The sequence below is a fragment of the Arvicanthis niloticus genome, chromosome 22 (assembly GCF_011762505.2).
Source record: "Arvicanthis niloticus isolate mArvNil1 chromosome 22, mArvNil1.pat.X, whole genome shotgun sequence".
In the NCBI taxonomy this organism is placed as follows: domain Eukaryota; kingdom Metazoa; phylum Chordata; class Mammalia; order Rodentia; family Muridae; genus Arvicanthis; species Arvicanthis niloticus.
In genome coordinates this window covers 10,820,891-10,848,218 of record NC_133429.1, presented here as the reverse complement: position 1 = coordinate 10,848,218, position 27,328 = coordinate 10,820,891, and the positions used below count along the sequence as shown (strand labels likewise).

The following is a 27,328-nucleotide window of genomic DNA, read 5'->3' as shown; positions in this document are numbered from 1 at the left end:
TGTCTCGCTTGTAAAGTAAGCATGAACCACCTCCCTTGCAGATTGCTATTCGGGTGAGCTGGCCTCTCTGTGTACAACAGCACACTAGGGCAGAGGGCAGAGGTCGGGCCCTGGCCTCATCATTAGACCCTGAGTTTGAATTGAAATACTTACCATCTGTGTTACTTCAGGGATGTCACCTGACTGCGCCTCTCGCCATGTGCTCATCTGCAAGTTGTGGGTGATAAGAGAATCATTTACATTGGGGAGTTGTATGTGATCCAGATTATGCCTATGTAGTGCTAAGAGGTGTGAGCTGGTCTCAGGTACACTAGCATAGTCAGCAATAGAAAAGAAGAAACTCAGCAGTCTTTCGGTTGCCTGGCATCAGGACAAATGCTGCTCTCAGCCTTAATCAGGGAGACTTCTCGTTGCACTGAAGCTGACTGCAGAGATTCGGGATGTTCAGGGTGCTGAGAATTAGTGATGGATGATGCTCAACCCTAAACAGGACATTTATAGCCACCCTCTAAGGCTTAGGGCACACTGAGGAACAGGAACCAGAAAGCATGTCAGAGACTGCCCTGGAAATAGCCTCTTCTGCATGTGACATGACCATTGCAACCAAGGTCTCAGCGTCAGCTGCCTGCACTGGGCCTGCCCAACACTGAGCCTGTTCTCAGTCAATGATAGACTGGGGAGGGGCCCACGGGGCCCCTCTCTCTGCTGAACTGTTGGCCACTGGTAGATTCTGAAGAAAACAAAATGAAACAAACATTGGAGATTGGAGAGAACTGACTCAGAGGACTCTCCCACTTTTGCTGGCTCTGACTGGAAAAGTCTTACTTATTTGTCATGCTCCCTTCTGAAACAAACCACTGAAATTCAGATAGAAGTCAGCAGTAGAGCAGGCTGCTGCCTGTGCTGAGACAGTGTGTGATAGTTGCGCGGGAAGCCCAGGAGAGCCTCTGCCCATCTCTACACCACCCATGAGGTGGAAGGACGGGGCTCAAAGCCATCATACCTCCTCAGCTATGGGAAGACCACAGAAGATAGAATGCTCTAAGCTCCACCAGGCTGAATGCATAAAAAAATGAAAGAACCCAAGAAGTGTCTGTAGGGCCATTTAGGTTGTTTGTTTATGTTTCTTTTTTCATTTTGCTCAATAAACATTTATGAGCTATGATTTATAAATGCCAGCTGATCCATTCTGGATCAGTGCCTAGGCTCATGGCATACAACAAACACAAATGCATGCACCCACGTATTCCATCAAAACCCAGCACAGTGCAGCCAAAAGATCCCCATTTGAACTAGCTCGCACTGACCCTGCTAACCCGTTCCTGTCAGAAACCTTCATCTGCTTCCTGTGACATCAGAGAACTTTGTCTCTTCTAGATTCTTATGTGAACAGAATTATGGATGCTGGTGTGTCTGGCCCCTTTGAGTCACCCCTTTTGATGGTTGAGTTAGTGTGATTGTGCAGATAAACCACCACCTCTGTATCTGTTTACCATCTGATTGATATCTATCATAAATAAAATGTCTATGACTACACAAATTATTCATGTATACACAGAGAGAGAGAGAGAGAGAGAGAGAGAGAGAGAGAGAGAGAGAGACCAGAAGCTTAAGCATCATTTTTCTCAGTACCTTGTTCTGGGGGCTTAGGCCCAGTCTGAGGAAGAACAATTAGTTTTCTAGACCATCTTAACCCAGGAACTCTCAGAGGATGCAGTCTGCCCCAACCCTGAAGCCACATGTTCCCTGCAGAGAGAAGCACATAGTCCAATAGTCAAAACAGCTGGAAAAGACAAATAGTGATTTTTTTTCCTTGTCCTCTGTCTCAGTCAGGGTTACTATTGCTGTGTTGAAACACCATGACCAACACAACTTGGGGAGGAAAGGGTTTGTTTGGAGTCTGCTTCCATAGCAAACTCTTCATCATTGAAAAAGTCAGGACTGGAACTGAAACAGGACAGGAACCAGAAGGCAGGAGCTGATGCAGAGGCCATGGAGTAAGCCATGCTTACTGGCTCACTCACACGGCTTGCTCAGCCTGCTTTCTTACAGAACACAGGACCACCCTGTAGTATGTTATGACACCACCCACAGTGGCCTGGGCCCTCCCCCATCTATCACTAATCAAAAAAAAAAAAAAATGCTCTAAAGACTTGCCTACAGCCCAATCTTATGGAGACGTTTTCTCTCTTGAGGTTCCCCTGTCTCCGACGACCATAGCTTGTATCAAGTTGGCATAGAACTGTTGAGCATGCTCTCTGTGTTGAGAAATTAACCACATTAACCCATTGCATGCTAGAGTTGTTCTAAAGGCTTCCTTTTACCGAATGGCTCAGGTTAAAATAAAAATGTCTCCTCTGTCTGTTTCTCCTTCTGCTCTGTGTCATCTCTCCCTTGTGTAGCCATCAACGCCTGTGAGATCAGCAATGGAGGGTGCTCTGCCAAGGCTGACTGTAAAAGAACCACCCCAGGGAGCCGGGTGTGTGTGTGCAAGGCAGGCTATACCGGAGACGGCATCGTGTGCCTCGGTAGGTGACCAGCCCTCTCTGTCTGGTGGAAATGATGTCAGTCCAGAGCCCTGTTAAAATATTCTAGTGCTTGAGCTCTCGCTAGGACTGCTGCTGGGATCTTAGTTCAGTATGCCTTAGCAAGAAAGCCTTCGGGTATGGCAATGAAATATGTGCCCACGGAGGCATGAAGGCACTTTGAATGGAAAGAGAGACCCTTTCCGCTTAAAACTTCTAGTGGCAACTGAATGTCGCACATCTTTGCTGAACAAATTTCCAGAAGGCTGGGGGCGGGGGGAGTAAGGAAAAAATAGCCTGGTCTACCAGGAGATGAATCTGAAGAGGGAAGAGACATGAAGTCCTCTCCCTTTTAGGGTTCTTTGCATGCTAGGGTGAAGGTCAGCCTTTCCTTCTCTCATGGCAGCTGGTGGGCTGTACTGGCCTGGACTTCTGGCCAAGCATAAGATTCTCTAGAGACGGGAACTCTCAAACTATTTTTACATTACTCTATTTTATTACATACCTATTCTTAAGTATTTAAATGTTTTGGTATTTTTAACAAAATAATGGTGTCTTATGATACGCATAATGTTTATACTTGATGGTGTAACAGAATAATTCCTTGAATATAGATGTAACACTGAAGCATACTTTGCCGACAGCATGCTCTAGAGGTGTGCCCTAGGAAGCAGGCTGAATTTTAATTCACCGAAATGTGTTGAAATCGTTGTGCTAATAAGAATCGTGTGCTCTTGAACCACAGTCACTCGGTAACAGTCTGTGATTCGTTTTTCCTTTGTTCTCTCTGAACATGTTCACACTTTCCTTAGTCATTTGAGGCTAAGCTGTGCAAATCATGTATTTGCCCCTAATAACTGACTATGAATTCCCAGAGAGTAAGGGCAGCTTGTTATGGAACCACACAGCATTCCCAACTTCAGCAAGTTGATAATCTCTATAATTCTCTTTCTAATTCTATTCCCACTGCAAGTCCATCAGGTGTCCCAATATTTCTCTAGTACGAGGTCTCTGGAGGACTGGATGTTGCATTTAGTGTCTTAGCTCTTTGGTCTGTTTCTTTGTCTGTTCTGTGCCTTTTATTTGGTGGTTGAGGATTAGATTCCACTTCCACATTCCAGACCAAAATGTCACAAAAATGTTGTCACATTCATTGCCAAATGCCACACGTGTCAAGGTAGCCCTTGTTTATAATATACATTTTGACCACTAGGTCAAAGTGCTGCCTAAGCTGCCCACTGTGTAGTCATGGCCCCTCTGCTACCATTAGCAATCAATGGAGAGATACTTTAACACTGGGTAGCCCACTCCTCGGAATGTCCTAAACTGAGTGTCAGTTGATGAGTCCTCTCTAAACCAGTCTGTGGTGTGATGTGGCAAATGATTTCATCTTCATTATCAAGCCAAGTCATTCAAAGTATGAGTGAATTGGAGGTCAGATTTAAGATGCAGCCTCTGCTAGAATTAGCCGGTGCAGGGGCTGAGGCAGTCTTGAGGGACCATTCTTCCCCACTGAGTTACTTCTGCCTCCGAACTTCCAGAACACTGAGTCTCACATGACTCCTGCTGCTCTTGTCAGTTATCCAAGGGGGACTCCCTCAGAATGCCTTTTCACAGAAATAAGGCTTTCTGCTCATGACTCATGATGACTTTCGTTTTAAAGAAATCAACCCGTGTCTGGAGAACCACGGTGGCTGTGACCGGCATGCAGAATGCACGCAGACAGGGCCCAACCAGGTGAGCTGCCTTTGGCCAGTTTCCTACAAGGAAATGCCTGTGTTTCATGACCCAGACCTCAGGGAACAAAGGCAAACCAGATGTTAGTCCGGCTGCAGCCAGAAATACTGTAGGTCTGATACTGAAAGCACAAGAGGAAATCTTGGGGGGGAAGGGAATTAGGAAAACATTGGGGTATGCACATCTGCAACCCCATGTGGTCCCCCCAAGCACTTAGAAGTTTCACTAAAAACATTCCCCTTTCTTTCAGCTTTCTGACACCCCAAATCCTCTCACTTTTCTTTGGCTCCTAGCTCTAGATGGCACTATACCGTGCCAGAAGCTCATAGTTTAGACTTCTGCCATTAATATGGCTCCCAACACAGAGAGTTGTGCAGCTACCCTGGAGCAAGCGGATTCGGGGGAGTCAGAAAAATAAGAGGAGTCCATCATGGGGTGGTGGTCATGGAGCAGAGACATACGGGGACCAACAGGGGAGCAGAGACCCACACTCTGCCTCCTCAGTCTCAGACATAAGGTGAACACATAAAATGGCCAGGCAGGGCAGTTCATACATCATGATACCAGGTAACAAGTCAGATATCCAAGGCATGTCCCCCGGAGTTCTCTGAGCCACTTAGGAGACTGCAAGGCCACATCTCTCAACGGGCGAATCAATCACGTGCCTGAAGTGCCCTAAATTAAAGTTTTTAAAAAGTGTATGTCTGTGTGCACTTGTGCACTCGTGTGTGCATGTACATGTATGTGCATGTGTGTGTGAGTGTACATGCGTGTGAGCATTGTGTTCATGTGTGTGTGTTTCTGTGTATACATCTGCATGTGTGCACAAGCTGCATGTGTGTGCACGTATGTGTATGTACAGTTGTGTGTGTGCATGTGTATGTGCGTATCTTGTGTATATACTCTCACACGTGCAAATGCACGTTTACCCATCAGAAAATTTCAGCGGTCTCTGTTGGATTTTTACTCCCATATTTTAGTGTCTCAGTGGAGTTTTTGTATACATGGAATGAGGAACCACCTGCAGGATTCCTGGCCCCCAGGGCCTATAGCAGTATTCCTGCAGACCTAGAAGGCAGCAATGGGGAACAGCTCTAAGTATACAGCTTCAGCTGAGAAGAGATGGCTGATAGGCCTCTTGGTAAAAGATGTGGATGGTTGGAACCAATGGTGAAAGAAGAGGAGGAGAAACAGTGAATACCTGCCCAGGTTGCCCAGGTTGCCCAGGTTGCCCAGGTTGCCCAGGTTGCCCAGGCTAGCCCCACCTGTGGATTTCTAACAAGTAGTCATCAGGCCTGTGGGGTCCTGTACCTAACTTCCTCAAGCTCTCAGCTGTCTTCCTTGCCCATCAAAAGGATATGGCTACTTGTTTTCCCTGTGACATGCCGTCTTCCCCTCGGCATATACTAGCACTGGTGTCTGACTTCATTCTTGATGGAGATAAGACAATAACTTCCTTTCCCCTGAACCTCCACCCATCAAAAAAATAAGTTATCCTGGCAACAAAGATGGGAGGTCCATGAAATCTAGTACTCAAGTATATTAAACTAGGTATTACCAAAAAAAAAAATCAACAACAACAAAAACACAGTTCCTCTCATGTACCCCACTGCAATCAACTTCCGGTCTGAGATCCTGTGCACTGGGCAGGCCAACCTGGCCTGGTATATGACCCTTTGCCTCTGCTCCTCACAGGCCGTCTGTAACTGCTTGCCGAAGTACACTGGAGATGGAAAGGTCTGCACGCTCATCAACGTCTGCTTAACTGTGAGTATGCAGCCTCAGAGCCTTCTCCCACCGTCTCATCTAGGGATACAAAGGCCTGGTGCTCTCCCTTTGCAATGTCAGAGCTTAGTCTGGGAATGAGGCTCAATCTTCCTCTTGTGTGCCATGGTCATATTGGGAAGGATAGAGAGAACAGTCTGCTACCCCACAGCCTGCCCCTTTGGCTGCAAGATTCTGAAGGGACCTAAATACACAGAGTTGGTGTAGCATTCATCTGATGAAAGTCTCCCAAAGCAAGCTGGACTAGTTTCCTAAAGGGGGGGGGGGGGGGGGGGGGGGGGGGGGAGGTGTGGCTATAAAGCATTCATGTGTCAACTAACAAGCCTTAGGATCCTGTTCAAAATCTGGCTCTTTAGCCACAGTGACTGGGTATGCTGCCTAAGTTTGTGTTTTATTTACTCTTTATGTACATAATGAGGATGAAAGTCAATTCAAACACAGACAAGCACAGGAAGTTACGCTGTGGAACAGGAAACACTGCAGAGACAGCAAGGTCGATCAGTACTCCTGATTGGGCCATATAGCAGTCAGGAGGTCACTCCTGGCCAGAAGTGAGAGAGGTGGGATGAATAAGGGGAGCGTGGGAGTGCTTAGGGCCAGGAATCTACTGAGAGGAAGCTAAGATGATAGACACATCATTAAACACTCATCAATACCCACAGAATGCATATCAGCAGGAGTGGGACAGCATGCAAGTTATGGACTTTAATACCAGGACATCAGTCCCAGCAAGTGCAAGGCCTTTTAATGATGGGGGAAACCAGGGATGGGTGGTGTCTCTATAGGAAAGTCTGCACTTTCTACTCTGTTTTCTGTAAACCTAAAACAGCTCTTAAAATCAATTAGTTAAACAAACAAGCAAACCAAAACCCTGCAACATTCATATAGAAGACAACTGTCCATTCTTCCCCTGTTTTTCACACACATCATATATGCATGCATGCACACAACTGAACATAGCTCCTACTACCCCAGACTTGGTGTATCTCCCCTGCATAAGCTATCTTCTGTGATATTAAGGAGAATATGCTCAAGAGAAAACACAATTTCTTTAAAATGTCCTACTTATCTCAGATATGTTATCCTGTATCAATAGATATCTAGAGAGATTTCAGGACCCTGGAGCATGAACTTCATGACCTCTGTACAAACATAACCTCATGGCAGTCCTGTTACAGGCAGCCTATATCCCTCCCCAAAATGTATCTACTGATTCTCCATGACTTTTTACTACAGATTGGCTCCATGCTGTACCAACCAAGCAGAATCTCACAAAGTCTGAAACTGGATAAACTATCTACTGCTGTTCAGCCTACCCCAGGCCCATGCCTCCAGTGGAGTAAGAGGTTCCATAAGCCCTGACATCACATCTGAGGCACTGCGGTCATCCAGGCCTCTGACACACCTACATCAATGTGACATTTATATGCACTGGTGCTTTCTCTCATCAATTCTTCTGCTTCCGAATAGGACAAGGGCTAATTACCCCCAATTTGCTGATGGAAAGATACTAGCAGTGAATTATTCTTCAAGTTGTCTTAGTTTCATTTCCTGTTGCATGATAAAATACCCTAACATAGCAAACTAGGGCAAAAGGGGTTTATCTGGGTCACAGTTCCAGGTCACAGTCGGTAGAGCTGCTGTGAAAAAAATTAAAAAGCTGGGTACAGAAATTTATATATGATTCTCAAAGGCTAAAATCTAAAACCAGTGTCAGCAAGGATGTGTCTGAAGGCTCTTGCCACTTTTAGTTGCTGGTAACTCCGGTATTCCTGGCTATAGCTTCAACTGCAGTCTGTCTGTGTCTCTGTCTCTCTCTGTGTCTCTGTCTCTCTGGGTGTATGTGTGTGTCTCTCTCTTTCTCTCTCTCCACCTCTATTTCTGTCTTTTGTCCTTACACAGACACTTGTGAGTTTAAGGAGCCTCATCTCAAGACCCTTAGTGACATCTGTGAAGATGCTTTTCTAAAGAAAGTCATAGTCAAAGACAGGTGACCTAGGGCGTAAGAACCCAGCCTTGTTTGGAGTGGATACAATGTTTCCTGCCTCTGGCTGTCAGGAAAATAGATCCTTATCTGAGATCGCAGAGCTAATACATGACAAAACCAGTGAGCTGAACCCATGTCTGTCTAACCCTGGGCCCTCACTGTGGACCAAGCATCTTGATGCCCTGTTTTATGTGTGCACTTCCAGTGGATGCTGTGAGAACCAAAAGGACCACTGCAGTTAAACCCTCCCTCTCCAAGCAGCTCCATTTGCCTCCTTGTTTTGTCTGGCCAGCTCAGGAGAACAACGTCCTGAAGAGACCATGGGGACAATAAAGAAGCTAGGACACAGAGGCAGCTGGGATGTGGGACTGTTGTAATGAGAACTCCAGCCGGCTCTATTTGATAGTGGTTCTTCTGTGTCTTTTTGGCTAAAGACTCAGGACACGGCTGCCAGGGAGGTCCAGAGGCTGTTTGCCACCCTCTTGGAAGTGTTTGTTCAGGAATTAGCTCTCAATTCTAAAGTCATTAGGGACAGGACAGGGAATGGCAGCAGGAAGCTGGAAGACTCGGTGCCTCTCTATTGAGTACCATTCCCGGAACCTCAGATCCCTGCTCTGAGCAATGCCAGACAGTGTTGGCTGCGTAAGAACAACAGAAATTTTAATGTGAACTTTTTCAGTTTTTAATGATGGCAGTCACTCAAAGGAGAAAGCAAAAACTCTTTAAACGTCGGGATAAGCAAACAGCATAGTTGTGGAGCTGCCCAAGGGTCATGCGTTTCTCTCCAAGTCCTACCTCCAAACACCAGGCAATGGGGCCGTCTGTGAGGTAGTTCTAAAACAGGCTCTGGCCTATAGTGATGCTGTAGCAGAATCCTTAAGACTGGGTAATTGAACAGAAATTTAATTCTCATACTCTGGAAGCCCAAGGTCAAGATGCCAGCTTATTGTACAGGCCTTCTTGGTGTGTCCTGACAGGGCTGAGTGAGCAAAAATGAGGGAAGGCAAGAGAGAGGAGGGTGGGTTGAGAAAGAGAGAGAGAGAGAATGAACCTCCACAAGAGGGGAGGACAGCTCCGATGATGGCAGTAGAGAGTACTTTGTGAGGACAGAGAGGAGTGTGTATGTGATCAGAGAACAGGTATCCAGAACTATACAGAGCCAGTGCCCTCATGGTGAGGGGATAACCTGGGGCTCCTAGATCTCTGGAGAGGACAGAGATCAAGAGGTCTGTGACAAGACCGGACTCTTCTGTGTGGTCTCAATGTATACTGGGTATTGCAGCTATCAAAGTTCAGGGTCATTGGCTAGAAGCTTCGGAGCTTGCTTTTTTAGCAGCAAATAGAAGTTTATCTTCTTGGGGTAGGATCTGAGGTGCTGACAACCATTTTACTCAGTACTTATTTTGGAAAAGAGTCTAGGGGACAGGAAGATTTCGCAGCAGGCTTTAAGCCTGTCTGAAGGCTCCTCTGCTCCTCACTGGATCTGCTTTTCCTGGCTCCATGTTCCTTCCTCACTGGAGTCTGCTCAGGAGCAGAGGCTGTGGAGATGCCACCATGGAGGCTCACTTGGCCTGTGTTTGTGTTTTAGCATCCTCTTTCACAGCTCATCAGCTCTTGAGCACAAGGCATCTTTCCTATGACCAAATCAGAGTCTGGCCTGATCATGGGAATGGTCAAACATGCAGGGTGCTTATCCACAGATGGCTAAGATCTGGTTATACAAGCCTGCTGTCTCTCGATAGAAGGCTGCGTTAAATAATAGCCCACAACCAAGGGGCTATAAGGCAAGTCCAGGAAAGGCAATGAAGGCTGGTCAAAGTTGGAGAGTAAGACAAAACGTATGTGCATGTATGTCTATGTGTGTGGGTGCACATGCCTGTGCATGTATGTATGCATGCTGCTAGGGATTTAGACAAGCCTTTGCACATGACAGATAAGTATTCTACTATAATAGTCAATAAATTTCAACACAAAAATTGCTTAGCAAAAATTGGCAAATTTACTGCTTACTGCTCTGATTGAACCCCTCCTTCACCTCTTGGCAATTTTACCAGAATAACGGCGGCTGCAGTCCCTTTGCCATCTGCAATTACACGGAAGAAGATCAAAGGATATGTACCTGCAAGCCAGACTACACGGGTGACGGCATCATCTGCCGTGGCAGCATCTACGGGGTAATGAAGTCAACTCCACTTCCCAAATTGCTGAGCGTCCCAGTTCCCCAGGAACTTGAAATCATTTGCAATGAGAAGAACTTTATCTGCCCAGAAAAATTCCTACAGCCTGGGGAGGGTGTCACAGTTGAGACTGGCATAGCTCTGGAGTCAGAAACATTTAGGTTTGGAATTGAACTCTGCCCAGGAGTAGCACTGTGACATGGAGTGATGTCACTTTTCTGCCTAGGTATTTTTTATAATGTACTTTTTTATTTATTATTGGAGGGGGTACTGAATGTTGGTAAACATGGTTGGAAGACAGAGGACAGTTTTATGGAGTCAATTCTCTCCTTTATGGGGGTTCCAGGGATCAAACCCAGATCTCCAGGTTTCTTTGGCAAGGGCCTGACTTGCTGAGGTGTCCCCTTGTCTGTGATGTCACTTTCCTATGCATCACTGTGGCTCTGGAAAAGAAAATGATAAGGATACCAACTCTATCAAGTTACTACAAAATGAAGTGTGGTGATAGATATCAGGAGCACAGAGCATGCAGGAATGCCAAAGCATTGCCATGCTTTGGGTTGGTGTGTGAAGAGACCTATGTGGTATGTATGTGTACTATGTGTGGTGTACAGAATGAGGTGACTGTCGGTCATGTATGTGATGCAAAGTGAGCATGGTATATGGTGTGTGGTGTGGTGTGTATATAGAGCGTGGCGACTGTATATGACATACTGTGTGTGGTGTGTGGATGTGTGACATGGTGTGTGGATGGTGTGTTTGTAGTGTGTAATGTATGTGTGGTCTATGCATGTGGTATGCAGTGGATGGTATGAGTGGTATGTATGGCATGTGTATGTATATGTGTGTGTGGAATATGGAGTGTATATGTGTGTATGTATGGCATATTGGGTATGTGTGTGTGATATACAGTGTGTATGTCTGTGTGTATAGTATATAGAATATTTGTGGTATATGGTGTGGGTAGTGTATGGTGTGTGTATGTGTATAGTATATAGTGTATAGTATATGGAGTATGTATCTATGTATAGAATATAGTGTATGTATGTGATGCATGGTGTGTATAGTATATGGTGTGGGGGGTATGGTATGCATATCTGTGTGCATGTTGTATATGGTATATCTGTGATACATGGTATGTGTAGTGTATGACGGGTGTGTGTGTGTGGTATATGATGTGTATGTTGTGTATGAAGTATGTGGCAGATGTGATGTATGGGGGTGTAGAAGGGTATATCTATGGTGTATATATGCTTCTCTGTGTGTGTCTGTGTGTATATAGTGTATTGTTGTCTATGGGGTATGTGGTAGATACTATATGTGTGTATGTATGTTTGGTGTATAGTGTATGTATGTGGTGTCTGGGATTATGGGGGTATTTGAGGTGTGTGTTGTCTAGGATGTATGTGGGGTGAGAGTGGAGAGGGTGGGGGTGTGTGGTATATGGAATGTGTGTGGTGTAGATGTAATATATATTTGTATATGGGGTGTGTGTTTGTGTATGTGTGTGTGGTATATGGGAGTATGTGTTATATAAAGTCAGTGTGGTATATTTGTGGTATGTGTGTGGTATGTATAGGCATATGGAATGTATGAGTGTGTATGTGTGTGTGTGTGTGTATGTGTAGTATATGGGGAGGTGTAATGTATGGGGTGTAGGTGTGCATGTAGTGTATGGAGTGTAGTGTATGTCTATGTGTGTATATAGTGTACAGGGAGGTGTGGGATATGGGGGTGTGTAATGTATGAGGTGTGTGTATATGTGCGTAATGTACAAGGAGGTGTGGTGTACGAGTGTGTATGTGTGGTATGTGTACACATGTGTGCACTTGTGCTCCCACCTCCCATCTGCCTACACTGCAGACAGGGGAAGAGGTGGTATGATACTTTTTGATTTCTATATATTATAAACACTCAGAGAATTATCCTAAAGAGAGACAAAGCCTTCTTGTTGTTAGGGAGGCCAATTCTGCCCTAAACAATACCTGACCTTTACAAGATTTCAACTATATTTGGTGTGTTTTGTAAAGATTTAAGCTCCATTCAAAATGCTAGTAACGTTCTGTGGACTCTGTGCCGCTCAGTCATTCTGAGGACCAACCACAAGCCCGTCAGTGAGGCACCAGGAGAGCCATCATCTAGCTTTCCTGCAGACTCGTTGTCTCAGCACAGCTCTGTACTCCTATGTGTAATTCACAACTCAAATGTTGCCATTTTCTGCTCCTTGTTTGCAGGAACTTCCTAAGAACCCCTCAACATCCCAGTATTTCTTCCAGTTACAGGTAAGAAAGTGTGTGTCTACTTCTTATGCATGTGCCAGGCCATGGATTCAATTCCCACCACCAGAGTGTGTGTGTGTGTGTGTGTGTGTGTGTGTGTCTATGTGTATTTGTATGTATTGAACTATATGTGTGTATACATACCTATGTGTATACACATATATATGTCAACATGTCATGTTGCCAGCAAGATATTAAATAAAGCTGTAGCTTCCGAAGTCACAGAGGGCAGAAGAAAGTTTGGAACTAGGGTTTACTGCACCAGCCCAGTTGTTGGCCATTTGTGAACTCTGTCTCTCAGGCCTCAGGGGTTACAAACATTAAACACCGGTTAACATTTATGACTCTAATCACATCCAAACATTGAAAGGCTACAGTGAAAATACAATAGAAAAGATCAAAGAGCATGTTATAATAGGGCTCTTACCATGAGAGGGGCTTGATCTGTGTGAGTCACTGAGGACTAGGTGTTGTGAAATGTAATAGGAGGAGGGGTTACCTGGCAGGCCCATGCCCCGGTGTCCCCTGAGAAATTACCCCATGCAACAGACCTGGTTAAAGGGGGTTTATTTGGCGGAAGGGAGGGAGTAAGGACATGGAGAAGGGGCAGAGGCAGACAGATGGAAGCAGAGTCAGGAGGGCAGAGAAAGTGAGGACAGAGAAGGACAGAAATGGGGAGGGGAGATGGGTTGGGAACATGTGGGAACAGAGAGAGAACTGGGGTGGCAAGCAGTCCCTTTATATGCCACCTGGTGGACAGGAAGCAGAGAACACAGGCTAGGCATACCAAAAGAAGCCAGACACCTCCCAGGGAAGCTGTTTTGTTCAGCCCATCCCCACCTCCTGTCTTTTATCTCTAGCATGCCATGCATCCCTGGAGGAAGTAGCTTCCTCTGTCTATGAGAAAGGCCTCTTAAGCACACTCAGATGTGTGCTTCTCAATCTCCTGGGTGCTTCTTAACCCAACTAAGTTGACAGTCAAGATTAAGTCTCACAGTGAGATGGCTAGCTAGAAGAAAGCATGCTGACCTTCTGGGAATCCTCCACATAAATCCCAGATGCAAAGAAGAATGAAACATGTGAGGCTAGGAGCAAACACCATAGCTGCCCTACAACCATAGGATGACAAGAAGACAGCTAGATGGTTGAGTGAGTCATCTTGGTTGTTATGGTTGTATAATTATTACAGGGTATGGCCAGTCACGTAGAAAGAAGAGGCAGGAGTCATCTTTGACTTGTTATCATAGTCATATGACTATCACAAGATATAACTAGTCACATGGGGAAGAGAGGCCCGAGTCATCTTTGATGGGGGTTATGGAAAAGCTCTTATTATCTTGGTAGTCTGATTCCAAAATCATTAATCTAATAGTCATGCATTAATTTTATAATTAGAAAAAATGCATAATTTTGATGGCATAGAATCTGGGTTACTTTGAGTCTGAGACAAAAACACTGACTCAGGCTTATCTTTGAGCCTGGGCCTGTGTCTGTGAGAGGGGAAGCCGCCATGCTTGTCTATGAGTGACATATGACCCCATGTCCCTTCCTGCAGGAACATGCTGTCCGAGAGCTTGCTGGACCTGGCCCCTTCACTGTGTTTGCACCTTCATCTAACTCCTTCAATCAGGAGCCCAGGGTAAGCAGGAGGCGGGGACTGCAGAGAGGCTTAGGGAAAGGAGTGGCCTTAGAAGTCACCCTAGAACAGGTAGCTATAGACCTTGTAGACAAGTAGCCTTAGTGGAAAATTACCAGCCTGAATAAGAACAAATAGTCATAGACCTTGTGGATTGGTAGCCTTGGTGGAAAGTACCAGCTTAGATAAGAAACAAGTGAATCATAGACAGAGTCATAGTGACCTGTTCCCTGCTTCTTCACCCAGCTGATACCCTGTTCTGGAAGATATCTGTACGCCCCCTGAGAACACCTATGCTCCTGCATCATCCCCTTCCCACATCCTGCCTCTATGTGTATATAACCTCTGTGTAAAAAATTAAAATAGCGGTTTGATCAGACTATAGACAAGCCGTGGTTCTTTGCATTTGCCTGTTTTCCCCCATTCTCTCTTTCAGGTGGTCCCCTGCACCCTGTTCACTGCCCTGCTGGACAGGACAAATAATGTTTGAAATCATTTGACCTTTGGTTATTTTGACTTAAAGCCTCAAAGGAGTTAAACTATGTTTCCTGGTCTTTTTTATTACAGTGACTTCATAATTGTATTCTTTGTATCTTGAATCCAAGTAGAAATGTGTCACAGTATCTTCCAGTGCTCTCTAGGAAGGGCCCTCCCATGGTCTCTCCCAGCATGTCTCCCAGAAAAATTCTTTTCTGTAGTGTTATAGGACACTGGTGTCCTTCCAGCCATGCTGTGACAAGCTGGATTAGGGGCCCCTTGAGGCTCCGCCCACCTATAGTTTGAGGCTCCTCCCATCTACAGTTCTCATTACCTTTCCTAATCAGACTTTCGCTGTGGCCCCAACACAAACCAAGTCTGGCACTAGCTCCTCAGAGCGTGGGAAAGAAAAGAGCAAAAAAAAAAAAAAAAAAAAAAAAAAAGGGGGGGGGGGGGGTTTCAGCAACAGGCTCCTGCCTCTGGCCAACCCCCACGGCCTCTCTTCCAGATTAAAGACTGGGATCAGCAGGGCCTCATGTCCCAGGTTCTTCGGTATCACGTGGTGGCCTGCCAGCAGCTGCTGCTGGAAAACCTAAAAGTGGTCACAAATGCCACGACCCTCCAAGGAGAGCCAATTTCCATCTCTGTCTCTCAGGTAAGAGCAGCCACCTCTGGAGGGAGCTGTCCTCATCCTCCAGATGTCTGACTTCCCTTCCCCAGAGTGACAGCTGCAGTGATAGCAGCTAACCCACCAGGGATTTCTTCTGTGTAGGGCAGTGCTAAGGATTTTACGTGCACTGATTCAGTCTGTCCACCAGCCCCAAGATGTGAATACCACCACTGTCCCCCCAAATTTCCAGATATGGAAGCTGAGCTCAAAGAGGTTAAGTAACTTGTCCAAAATCATGTAGCAAAAGGCAGACTCAGAATTGAAATTCAGTCTCAGAGGCAAGGCAGCTACACACAGCACAAGATGGAGTGATGCCAAGGACACACTGATGAGAAGTCAACTGTGAGCTGTTTATTCTGTGCACTTTCAGGATTGTGCTGAAATCAGCAGCCAGCCAGGTTGGCTGATTGTATATTATTTGCTGCTAACCTCACGGGTGAAGACTTCGTTCTCGTCTCCATTTCCCTTTAGGATCATAATAATGTGCTTAGGTCACATGGGTTTTCAGGCTCCGCCTTTGGAGTGCTCAGCTTTCCCTGCACACCAGGGGAGCGTCAGTTCTGCAGGGAAGGCTAGTTTCTCTGTGCTCAATCTTTTGCTGCTCTCGTTTGTCTTCAGGATACTGTGTTCATAAACAATAAGGCGAAGGTCCTGTCCAGTGACATCATCGGTACCAATGGAGTCATCCACGTCATAGACAAGTTGTTGTCTCCCCAAAACTTGCTTATCACCCCTAAAGATGCCTCAGGCAGGGTTCTGGTACGTAACCCATTGTCACTCTCCAGCATGTGATGTCTGTGTCATCCTTCATCTGACGTCTGGTTAGAGGCATGACTTTGAAGCATTGCGATCCTGTTGCTTCAGGCCTAGTATACATAAGCAGGAATGGTTGCTTTAACTCATCACATGGATTCTATCGAGGGGTGGGGGAGCGGGCACAGTGATGTGTGTCAGAGCCCCAGCTACTCGGCACTTTCAAGTTTGAGGGTCACTTTAGCCCAGGAGTTTCATGCCAGCCTTACCAATATAGTAAAACCCTATCTCCTAACAAAAAAAAAATTATAAATAAATAATTTTATAAGTTTTTCTTTAATGTCCACAAGGGAAGTTGTCTTGTATAGATTTGGAGAAGGAAGGAGGCGGGGAGAGGGAAGGGAAGGTGGATAATTAGATCTCACTAAAACTAACCCAGGAGTGAAACTGTTCCTTACTGGACAGAAAGTGAAGTTTTAACTACTTATTCACTCACTTATTTCTTCTCTTCGTACTGGGGGTTAAACCCAGGGCCTTGTACGTGGTAGGTGAGTGCCTTCCTCCTGAACTATAAAATCAGCCTTTCATTGTTTTGTCTTGAGATAGGGTCTTGCTAATTTGCTTAGGCTGGGTCTTAACTCTGCAGCCCTGACAGGCCTCTAACTTTTCATTCTCCTGCCTCAGACTCCCAGGTAGCTAGGATTACAGGTCTCAGCCACCAGCCCAGTTTTAGTTTTGTATTAGTTTTAGTTGTTCTAATAACCTTGTTTTGGTTATTAGTACTGGCCACTCTCCTCCACACAGGTGGCAGAACCTACTAAACCTCACTTACAAAAGGGAGTTTCTTAAGCTAGTGTGTATATGACTAACTCCTTTGGATGCCACAGTCTAACTTCAATGCAGCACAGGTGAGAACATAGCCAACTAGAAAATCCTGAAACGAAGGACCTCCAACCTTACCCCAGGGGCACCTGACTGTCACAGCCTTCCCCTCCCCCCCCAGGCAGGGCACTAGAGACAAAACTGTTCACATCAAGACTAGTGTCCCTGTTAGCTGGACCTCATGATGCTCCTTCTCACCAACAGATCTCGGGTTTGGTTGGTCCTGCATTGGTTTCTAGCTGCAAGGGAGTCTGGGAAATATTGTGCCCAACTTTCTAACCTCTGTAACGTGGAAAACCATAAACAGAAGGAAGCGGCCATGTGTGCTGATGAGCCAATAGATAGCTCCTGCTTTATTATCACCGTTGTGAGCAGTTGGGTTGTATTAAAGTAATCTGGTAAACTGTCTAAAGGGGGCGTGTGCAACCTACAGATGTGTGCCAGGAGAACCATAAATGGGGCCCTACACAAAATAACAAACTTAATGATACTAGATTGGTTTTGTCTCTTCAGTGAGAGTAGCCACCTCAGGAAGGTACCACCCTCCAGTCATGGAGAATGTAGCGGCTGTCTTTCCCTGCATGGTTCTCAAGGGTGAACTTTGTAGACAGCAATGTCAGATGGTTGTCCACACTTAAAGGATGAAAGGCTTGATGTCCTTTCTTTTGTTTGCAGCAAAACCTTACTACAGTGGCAGCAAACCATGGATATACCAGATTCAACAAGTTGATACAGGTAACACACTGAGGGGACAGGGACTTGAAGACAGCCCATCTGAAACTTGGCTTTGTTAGGTTTGCTTGTGTTTCTATCTCCAAGAAGCACACCCCACACTGATCAGACTCCAGTGAGCTCTAAGAACCTTGGCTCCCCACAAAGCACACTCTATAATAGGTCCTCAACTGCATAAAGATCTAAGTCAAAATCTCTAGGGAGCTGGTTAGAAATGAGGGCTCCGACATGTTTGAACTGGGAATCCTGTGGACTCTCGAGGAAGAAGGAAAGAACCAGCTCCTAGAGTCCTCTGACCTTCACACACAGCCTTCAGTAAATATAGATAAATAAATGTAATAAATACTTTTTAAATGAGACTATCCAAGGATGTTACAAATGAGAAATTTTTGTCTACCGTGCCATCCCCAAAATTCCACAGTCACCCTGTACCTGATCAACAGGGTCAGGTTGGACAAACAGTTTTAGAGTAAACTGGGAAGTTATTCAGTGAAGGATAGAGAGCCTACTTCACAGGGATAAAACTCAGTACATGTGATGTTACCACATAAGGCTCAAAATGACTTCTATTCATTTTGACCTTTCTTTGGAGTACATTTTATCTAGAAACTTTACAAGTAAACATATATATCTCAATACAGTAGAGGGCTTTTTAATAAGGTATGAGAAAAAATAAAAACTAGTCATGAGATGTTAAAATATTTGAAGAGAAGTAGTATCAAAAATAAAATATTTATTGAAATTTCCTTTTCTACTGATAGAAACCTAGAGTTTGATTTTTCTGGCTTGCCTTCTAAGGAAATGGGGTTCAGAATGGTTGGGTGCAGTGCTTTATCTTCTGGCTGTGTACTCTAGAACCTTCAGAACCCAACACGCCACCATACAGGTCATGGAAAGACTGGCTCACATATCAGGGAGGGACCTTACTGCCCAGCACACACACAGACCAGCCAAAGGATGGCACCCTGTGTTTCAGGACTCAGGCTTGCTGAAAGTCATCACAGACCCCATGCACACCCCAGTCACTCTCTTCTGGCCTTCGGACAAAGCCCTCCAAGCCTTGCCCCTGGAGCAGCAGGACTTCCTGTTCAATGAAGACAACAAGGACAAGCTGATGGCATACCTGAAGTTCCACGTGATCCGAGACACCAGGGTAAGCTTTGATATGCCCCACAGAAAGGAACAGTCTGGCACCGAGGCCCCACCACCCACGGTTCACCATGTTTCCCTGTCTTAGTTAGGATTTTATTGAAGAGACACCATGACCAAGGCAGCTCTTAGAAAGCACTGAATTGGGGCCGCCTCACGGCTTTAGAGGTTCAGTCCCTTATCACCATGGGGAGAAGCATAGCAAGCATGGTGCTGGAGGAGGAGCTAAGAGTCCTACGTCTGGTTGCTGGCACAGGTCCTCTGGCTCCAGTGCAGGTATTAACATGGCTTCCTCTCTCCCTCAGGCTTTAGCTTCAGACCTGCCCAGGTCAACTTCCTGGAAGACCCTGCAGGGTTCAGAGCTGAGTGTGAGGTGTGGAACTGGCAGCGACATCGTGAGTGTCATGGGATGAGGGTGATCACATGACATGAAAGGGGAGGATGAGCACATGACATGAAAAGGAAGGTGGTCACATGACAGGAAAGCAGAGGGTGGTCACATGACAGGAAAGATGAGGGTGGTACATGACAGGAAAGGTGAGGGTGGTCACATGACAGGAAAGGGGAAAGTGATCACATGACAGGAAAGGGGAGGATGAGCACATGACATGAAAAGGAGGGTGGTCACATAACAGGAAAGATGAGGATGGTACATGACAGGAAAGGTGAGGGTGGTCACATGACTTGAAGGCTATTTCCCAACCATTCCCCTTCCGGGAGGCATTCAGGTGTTTTGAGGTGTGTTTGGAGCATTGTTCTTGTTTTGCATTACGGAAGCTTTTTTCTGTCACCACCTTCAGCAGTGGCTAAGAAGCATCTGATCTGCCTGAAATTCCAGGCTCTCATGACAAGTGCAGTAAACCCCTAAATATTTGTTTATTTATTTTATTCCTTTCTCAGTCTCATAGGTGCTGGCCACATTATATGCTGTGGGAGAAAAACAAGTTTGAAAGAGATGATTGATTCTCTCTCTCTCTCTCTCTTTCTCTCTCTCAGGGTGAGCTCTTTCTAAATGGACAAATGTGCAGGATCATACAGCGGGGACTCTTGTTTGACAAGGGTGTGGCCTATGGCATTGACTGCCTGCTAATGGATCCTACCCTAGGTGGCCGATGTGACACTTTTACTACCTTCGATATTCTGGTCAGTCCTAAAATTACAAAACACTGAAAGAACCTTGTACCAGAGACCAGCCCTGGTGATTCAGCATAGGCCCCAAGGAAAGAGCCATGATGAGGCCAGGCCCCAAGAAACCTGAGAGCCAATAGATGACATTCTTCAAACTCAGAACCAGCAAGCATCTGCTTAGCCAGTTGCAGGCCTTGAATATTCTTGGTTAGCCACCATCTACCCATGATCCCTTCATCACCAAGGAAGCAGTGCTTGGATACCAAATGTTAGCCTTCTATTGTGCCATTCATTTTCAAATCTATCCTACTTATTCATTCAACAAACATTGTTTTGAATTCCTACCAGGTTACATCATATATAAATGACGTACTTGGCAATTAACAAAAATGGTTCCACATATATATGTATGTATATGTATATATATGCATACATACATATGTAATATATGCCCTATATACCTCCATTCAATTTCCTATTCATTTTACAACACTGAATGAACTTGTGTCTTCGGCCCTCCACTCTGCAAAATATGTTTGCCTTCCCTCGTGCAGCCAGTAATTCCATCAGATGAACACTAGCTTTGATCTGCTCTGCTCAGTGCTCATCTGACCTCACAGCAGCCCAAACATGAGTAGTGACTACCAACTCTACCATATAGACTTGAAAACCAGCTACACAGCAGAGCTTGTCACTGCACCATGTCAGCATCTGATATCTCTCAAACAGTTTAATAAATATCTCACAGTTTTAGGATTCCATCCTAAACAGGAGATAAAGAAGGTTTTTTCCCCCATGTTTTATCAGGTGTAACTTTCCTAATTTCTAAAATGTGTCCATACACCTTTTCCCAGCTAATTAGTTTCTCTTGATAATTCCCCAAAGGTCAAATGGCAGCCAGAAGTATCATCCCTATGCTAAACCTTCTGAAAACAAAAGTTTAGAATGTATCAGCAATTGGTCCAAAGTCTCACAGCTAACTTAAAATGCAGTCGAATGTGCCCACATCACCATTGCTACAGTATGTCCGTACCATACTTCCTGGGTCCAGTTCTGTACATCAGGGGACTGCTTTCAAATGGGCATCCAAGACAGACCTTCGAAGTTCTCCAGGGCAAAGTGAAGTGTGTGTGTTTATACGATCTTGATCATAGCCATCTCTTAATCATGATTAAGGGGTGTGTGTGTGTGCGTGTGTCTGTGTGTGTGTGTGTGTGTGTGTGTGTGTGTGTGTGTGTGTGTGTACAGGTGCTTGTAGAAGCCAGAGGTCAACCTGAGGTGCCATTCCTCAGAAGCCATCCACTTTTTTTTGAGACAACGTCTGTCAGTGGAACCTAGGGCTCACTGGTCCAGCTGGACTGGCTGAGCAGCCAGCAAGCCCCCAGTGCAGGGCCTACAAGCGTGCACCACCACGCCCAACTTCTTATGGGATTTCTGGGACTTGAACTTGAGTCCTCCTGCTTGTGCACCAAGCTCTTTACTGGCTAAGCTGTCTCCCCAGTCCCAGATTAAATTCTTAATTATCTCGTCCAGACATTAACCAGAAACATTTCCTGTGATTGCTAATATTCTTGAAAGTAAAGTCTCTCATATTGCCCCCTAGGGGGAGTGTGGAAGCTGTTTCACCACTCCCAGATGCCCGCTACAGAGCAAACCAAAGGTAAGTATGAGTCATGTGATTTGGAGGGCCAGGGCGATGCTGCATTCTCAGACAAGAACAGACTCACTCAGGGTGATATGGCCACAACATGTGTGTTTCATTCTCAGACATCAGTCTTCCAGTAGGAGTGTGTGTACATGTGGAGGGGCCCATGAGTGTGTTTCATGTGGTGAGATGAGTGTCTGCAGCCCAGGCAGCTGGTTAGTTTATTGCCCAACTTTTAGGAACTATCTTGAAAATTCATGGAATGACATTCCTAGAAGAGAATAGAAAGTTATTATAGTTATAAAAATGGTGCATATTGTGATCTGTTGTATGCTGGGATGTGTGTGTGTGTGTATGTGTGTGTGAGAGAGAGAGAGAGTAGGTTAGAGATATATATGTGTGTGTGTGTATGTGTGTGTGTGTGTGTGAGAGAGAGAGTAGGTTAGAGATATATATGTGTGTGTGTATATATATATGTGTGTGTATATATATACACATATATACATAATATACATATATGTATATTATGTATATATGTGTATATATATATATATATATATATATATATATATAGAGAGAGAGAGAGAGAGAGAGAGAGAAGAAAGAAGAAGTGAATTTCAGAGAAAGAGAACAATCAGACTAAGGCTACACCACTGACAAGAAGCCAAGCGGGGAATTAAGACTAGAAAGCCATGTGCAGTCACAACTAAGACCATCAGTCTTAGAGTCCATGGGAACAGATCCCAGTGGTCTTTGGCAAGTTACATGACTTTCCAATGTTGCCTCTGTAGGGGAAGTGAGTGAACAATTATCTGTAGTTATCAGGAATGCACACAACCTCAGATGTAGAGGTATCTAAGTGGCTGGCACAGAGTCAGCGCTCATAAGTATTATTTGTATTACTTATTCTGCAGTCAAGAACTGGGCTGTGACTCCGTGGGAAAGCCTGCAATCAGGCTGCGTGAGACCTTGAGCTTAATGCTGGGCAAACACACACACAATAGTTAAGTGTCCACAAAAAACAAATCTTCGTGATTGTGGAATACAGTACTTGTTGAACAAGCATAAGGACCTGAGTTTGGATCCCCAGTACTCAAAAAAAAAAAAAAAGCAGAAGCTGGAGCCTGTAATCCCCACACACTGGAAATAGAAGCAGGAGGATCCTGAATAGCCAGTGAAAAAGTGAACTCTAGATTCAGAGAGAGACCCAGCCTCAAAACACAAAACGGAGAGCAGTTAAGGAGGACACCACGTCACCCTCTGCCTTGTACACACACACACACACACACACACACACACACACACACGTCACTCCTACAGTGAATTTCGCCCCTCCCCTGCTGAGGATGTGTGTGATGGGAATTTGCCTCTCTCCACACCATCTCCAAGGAATCATTCTATTTGCAAACGGCTCCAAGGGTGAGTTCAGGGCTCCTGTTGTGCCCGTTCACTTGTGGCCTGCTTCCCTTGAAAATCCCACTTTTAACCTTCCCCCTAGGGAGGTGCTGGAGCCCCAGCAGTCCAGCCCGGTAGAGAAAAGTAGCAACTGCAGGTCTCCTCTCTCCTTCCAGGGGGTGAGGAAGAAGTGTATCTACAACCCATTACCTTTCAAGAAGAATGTGGAAGGCTGCCAGAACCTGTGCACGCTGGTGGTTCAAGTCCCCAGGTGCTGCAATGGTTACTTCATGCCAGACTGTCAAGGTGACGTTACTCCTTCGTGCCATTCTAAAGGGGGTGTGGACAGGTTGTGCTTTTTAAAGTATCCAAGTTCTAAAGAGACAGGGAAACTCCACCCTCATGGTTCCCAGGCCCCAGCCCAGCTCACTGAACAGCTGTGTGTTCTGTCTCTTCCTGGTTTGAGTTTTACTGAGATCCTACTTAGACATCCACTTTCATGTTTAGAATAAGACCACAGCTGGGCCAGAAGCACAGGCCTGTAACACAGTGAGTTAGGAGGCTGAAGCTAGAGGACCACAGCTCAGGGGCTACCTGAGCCACAGAGTAAGGGCATGCAAGAACAGCCTGGGTCACTTAGATGCTGTCTCAAAACAAAAAGGTTTGGGATATAGTTCCTGGGAGCATATGGCCCCCTGGGTTTAATTTCCAGTACTGCAGAAATATACATACGTATGTACATACATACATACATACATACATACATACATACAATACATACAATAAACTTAGAACATAGACATTTCCCCCTGGTGCTTTAAAATCCATGCCATATTATCTATTGTTGGTCCTGTACCATGGTCTGTCTTGTTGGGAAGCATGTCTGCATAAGTGCTTTGACATGATTCTGGCTTTGAACAACAATGTACTGATACAGTTTTTGTGGACCACGATTTCCTTAAGTCCACAGTTACAGGGGTATAGCATCATCTTCTTTTCTTTGGCTCCTTGTCAAAGGGAGTTTGATCTCAATTTGGAAACCTTGACACCAGCAGCAGTGCTTAACAAAGGCCTACAAAGCGTGCCCCATCTGCTGAACTTTGCTCTAGGTAGGCATGGCGTACACACATCATTAAATACTCACATGTACTGGTGCATAGTCATGATAACAACCGTGCTGCCAGCCCCTGTAACAGACAAGAAATAGAAGCTCAGCAAGGTTAAGAATGAGCCATGATATTCCCTCTGCCGTGTGTGTTCCACTCATGGTCGAGAGCACTGCTTCTCAACCTTCCTAAGGCTGCGACCTTTAATACATGTTGAGGTGACCCCCAACCATAACATTATTTTCATTGCTACTTCATAGCTGTAATTTTGCTACTGTTATGAATCATACTGTATACATCTGATATGTGACCCCTGTGACACCTGGTCCCCGGTCCCCAAAGAGGTCAGAAACCCACAGATTGAGAATGATTGGTTCATAGGAGCACACTGGGCTGAATACAGTCACCCAGTTCCCAGCCGCCATCACTAAAATGTGGAGCACTCCCAAAAGATCATTGGAAACCTTTACATCTGTTTATCCCTGCAGGGTTTTAAGGTATCCTCAGAGGTCTGGAGCTGCAGCTCAGTTGGAATGCACAAACAAGGTCCTGGGTTTGAGTCCCAGCACAGCATACGAGGTGTTAGAGCATACACCTGTAACCCCAGCACTCAGGAAGTGGCGGCAGAAGGATTAGATGTTCAAGTTAAACCTTGGCTGCATAGCAAGTTCAAGGACAGCCTAACATACATAAGATTATGCCACCCAATCCTTGAAGTAATGGTATAGTATAGGTCAAGCTGGCACCGTGTCATTGTCCATTATTGTCATGGCCACCATCACTTAGAGCCGCCAAGAACTAAGCTCAGAGCAGGTTCTCCACTTAGCCGAGCCTCCTCAAACCCGGGACTCCTGACCTTGGTTACAGCATACAGCCCATGGCCCTGTCAAGGTCAAATCAGATCAGACACTTAATACTTGGGTCCCAAATGCCGGTGACTCACCCTGTATGTGCACTGACCCCCAGAAGCACTGAGAGGCTGTCAGAATTAACACTGTGTTTACAGCAATGCTGAATGGCCCTGGTCTTGGAGACCACGTGGTCACTGCTGTTTTCCTCTCCTTCCAGCCTGCCCTGGAGGACCAGACACACCGTGTAATAACCGGGGCACGTGCTTTAGTATGTACACGCCCACGGGACAGTGCCTATGCCACACCGGTTTCAACGGGACTGCCTGCGAGCTCTGCTGGCCTGGGAGATTTGGGCCTGACTGTCAGCGTATGTGGCCTCTTGCCTTTGTTAGTCTGTTTGCCCCTGTATGTTCCCTGTCCTCATTCCTTTTCTCCCACCCACTTGCTCGGTATGTCTTTTCCCTCCCTGGATGTAGTGCCTTGAAAGAGCCTCACTTCTACAATTGAAACTCACAGTCCCCAAAGCCACCTGGGAACCTGTGGCTAAGCCACACCCACACATTGAGTCCTGCACACACACGGTGACTACTGGCACTCACCAAGTACCTATCATGTGCCAGGCACATACAGTTTTCCATTCAATCCTTAGCACAGCCTTGGAGGTGGGAACTGATGTCGATGGAGAAACTGAGGTGGGAAGAGAATAAGTGATGCGCTTGCCTACTTGAAACTGTCCTAAGGTTCAGGGGAACACAGGTCAGAGGGGTACAGTGACAATTCAGCCCTCATCAAAGAGGGTGGAGAAATGGGAAATTATAAAAGCTGATTAGGTGTAATCAGGTAACAGATCTAAACAAAAGACTCTCACACAGAGAATCTAAGCTCTCGGGAATATCAAGAGCCGGCAGACGGACCCCACAGCAATTCCGAACAAGTCTTCAGTGAGCATACAAGGCCGCTGAGTACTCAGACCTGTGATGAGGAGGTGCATTTCAGTTAGTCAACCTTGCAATGGCCTATGTCACAAGGGGCCACCGTCCTCATGCACAAACCAAAGTGACTTCCCTGGAGGAAAGCAAATGCAGAGGCCTAGGCAGGTGGGCCTGACCTGGAGCTGCCAGAAACTACAGGAGTAGGTAAGGGAGGGGGGGAGAGAGAGGACATGAAGCCTGCAGGTCACCAGGAGCCAGAGCACATAGGGAATTCTGGACCAGTGGAAGCTGGTCAGCATCTATCCCAAGTGTGACAGGCACAGCCACCGTGAAGGGTTGGGAACAGAGGACTGTTGTGAACGATTACAAGGGTCCACTGTAATGGCCCTGTGGAGTTCACACAGTAGGAGAGCAAGTGCTGAGATGGGGCCACCACTGGGGAGGCTGGGGCAGCCATACTAAGTGGTAAGCAGCAGAAGTGGTGCATGGTTTTGAGTTTTCTTTATAAGTAGATTCCCCCAATGAAGTCATCGCCCCCATCTGTTCTGTGACGTGCCCCATGGCACTCTGCTTCTATGATACAGCTTTGTGACATTGATTATCACACGTCCATCCCGACACATCCCCATGGAAGCACAGCCGTACCTATCGTGAGCTTCCGGTGCTCCAGCCTGTGGAGGAGTGATTTGGGGAGTCCTGAGGGAAAGCAATGAGGACTGTGGTAGAAGCCTGGTGGCCCTCATGCTGACGGGGCTGTCACTCACTACTGATTTCTCTTACAGCCTGCGGCTGCTCCGAGCACGGGCAGTGTGATGAGGGGATCACAGGCTCCGGGCAGTGCCTCTGTGAAGCAGGGTGGACAGGCCGCTTCTGTGACACTCCCACAGGTCTGTTGGGGAATGGCCAGCCACTGGCAGCCCTTGGCTTGAGGGGACTCTATTGAGGGAGGGCAAGTAAGCTGGGATCTGAGTGATAGCCAAGAAAATGACAGTGAGAGTGTTCCCACTTCCACCTGTAGACTGTAGGTGTTCCCACCTCCACCTGTGAACTGTGTGGGTGTTCCCACCTCCACCTGTAAACACTGGGGGTGTTCCCACCTCCACCTGTAAACACTGAGGGTGTTCCTACCTCCACCTGTGAACTGTGTGGGTGTTCCCACCTCCACCTGTAAACTGTAAGTGTTACCACTTCCACCTGTAAACAGTGGTTTGAACTGTTACCTGGATCTCTGGAGGTTGGTGCATTGGAAGAAAACTTGGTGAAAACTTTTACTCAAATCTAAAAACCATGCAGTGGGAATGCCTCATTATGATGGAACTCAGACCCAAGTGTATGATGACAGAAATCAGCTGGTGTCAGGCAACTCAGTCTCTGGAGTCCTGAGACCAGAATGTGGTCCCTGATTCTGCTACATACTACATGAATGGCCTTGGACAGCCCACCCTCACCTTGCTCATCTGTAGAAATGTGTCCATACTGCAC

At 46.0% G+C, this 27,328-nt stretch overlaps 1 protein-coding gene across 3 annotated transcripts in view; it reads left to right on the top strand.

The window, feature by feature from the left end:
* Stab2 (stabilin 2) overlaps positions 1 to 27,328 on the top strand; it is a 170,818-nt gene that overhangs the window by 126,542 nt on the left and 16,948 nt on the right. For all 3 annotated transcript variants that reach the window (XM_076919878.1, XM_076919877.1, XM_076919879.1), the window contains 16 exons: positions 2,403 to 2,528; positions 4,189 to 4,262; positions 5,958 to 6,029; positions 10,089 to 10,208; positions 12,446 to 12,493; positions 14,046 to 14,129; positions 15,112 to 15,258; positions 15,892 to 16,032; positions 17,584 to 17,643; positions 18,617 to 18,793; positions 19,095 to 19,184; positions 19,786 to 19,932; positions 21,521 to 21,577; positions 23,134 to 23,263; positions 25,132 to 25,281; positions 26,629 to 26,733. In XM_076919878.1, the coding sequence (XP_076775993.1) occupies positions 2,403 to 2,528; positions 4,189 to 4,262; positions 5,958 to 6,029; positions 10,089 to 10,208; positions 12,446 to 12,493; positions 14,046 to 14,129; positions 15,112 to 15,258; positions 15,892 to 16,032; positions 17,584 to 17,643; positions 18,617 to 18,793; positions 19,095 to 19,184; positions 19,786 to 19,932; positions 21,521 to 21,577; positions 23,134 to 23,263; positions 25,132 to 25,281; positions 26,629 to 26,733 (1,728 nt within the window). The remainder of the gene's footprint in view (positions 1 to 2,402; positions 2,529 to 4,188; positions 4,263 to 5,957; positions 6,030 to 10,088; positions 10,209 to 12,445; positions 12,494 to 14,045; positions 14,130 to 15,111; positions 15,259 to 15,891; positions 16,033 to 17,583; positions 17,644 to 18,616; positions 18,794 to 19,094; positions 19,185 to 19,785; positions 19,933 to 21,520; positions 21,578 to 23,133; positions 23,264 to 25,131; positions 25,282 to 26,628; positions 26,734 to 27,328) is intronic.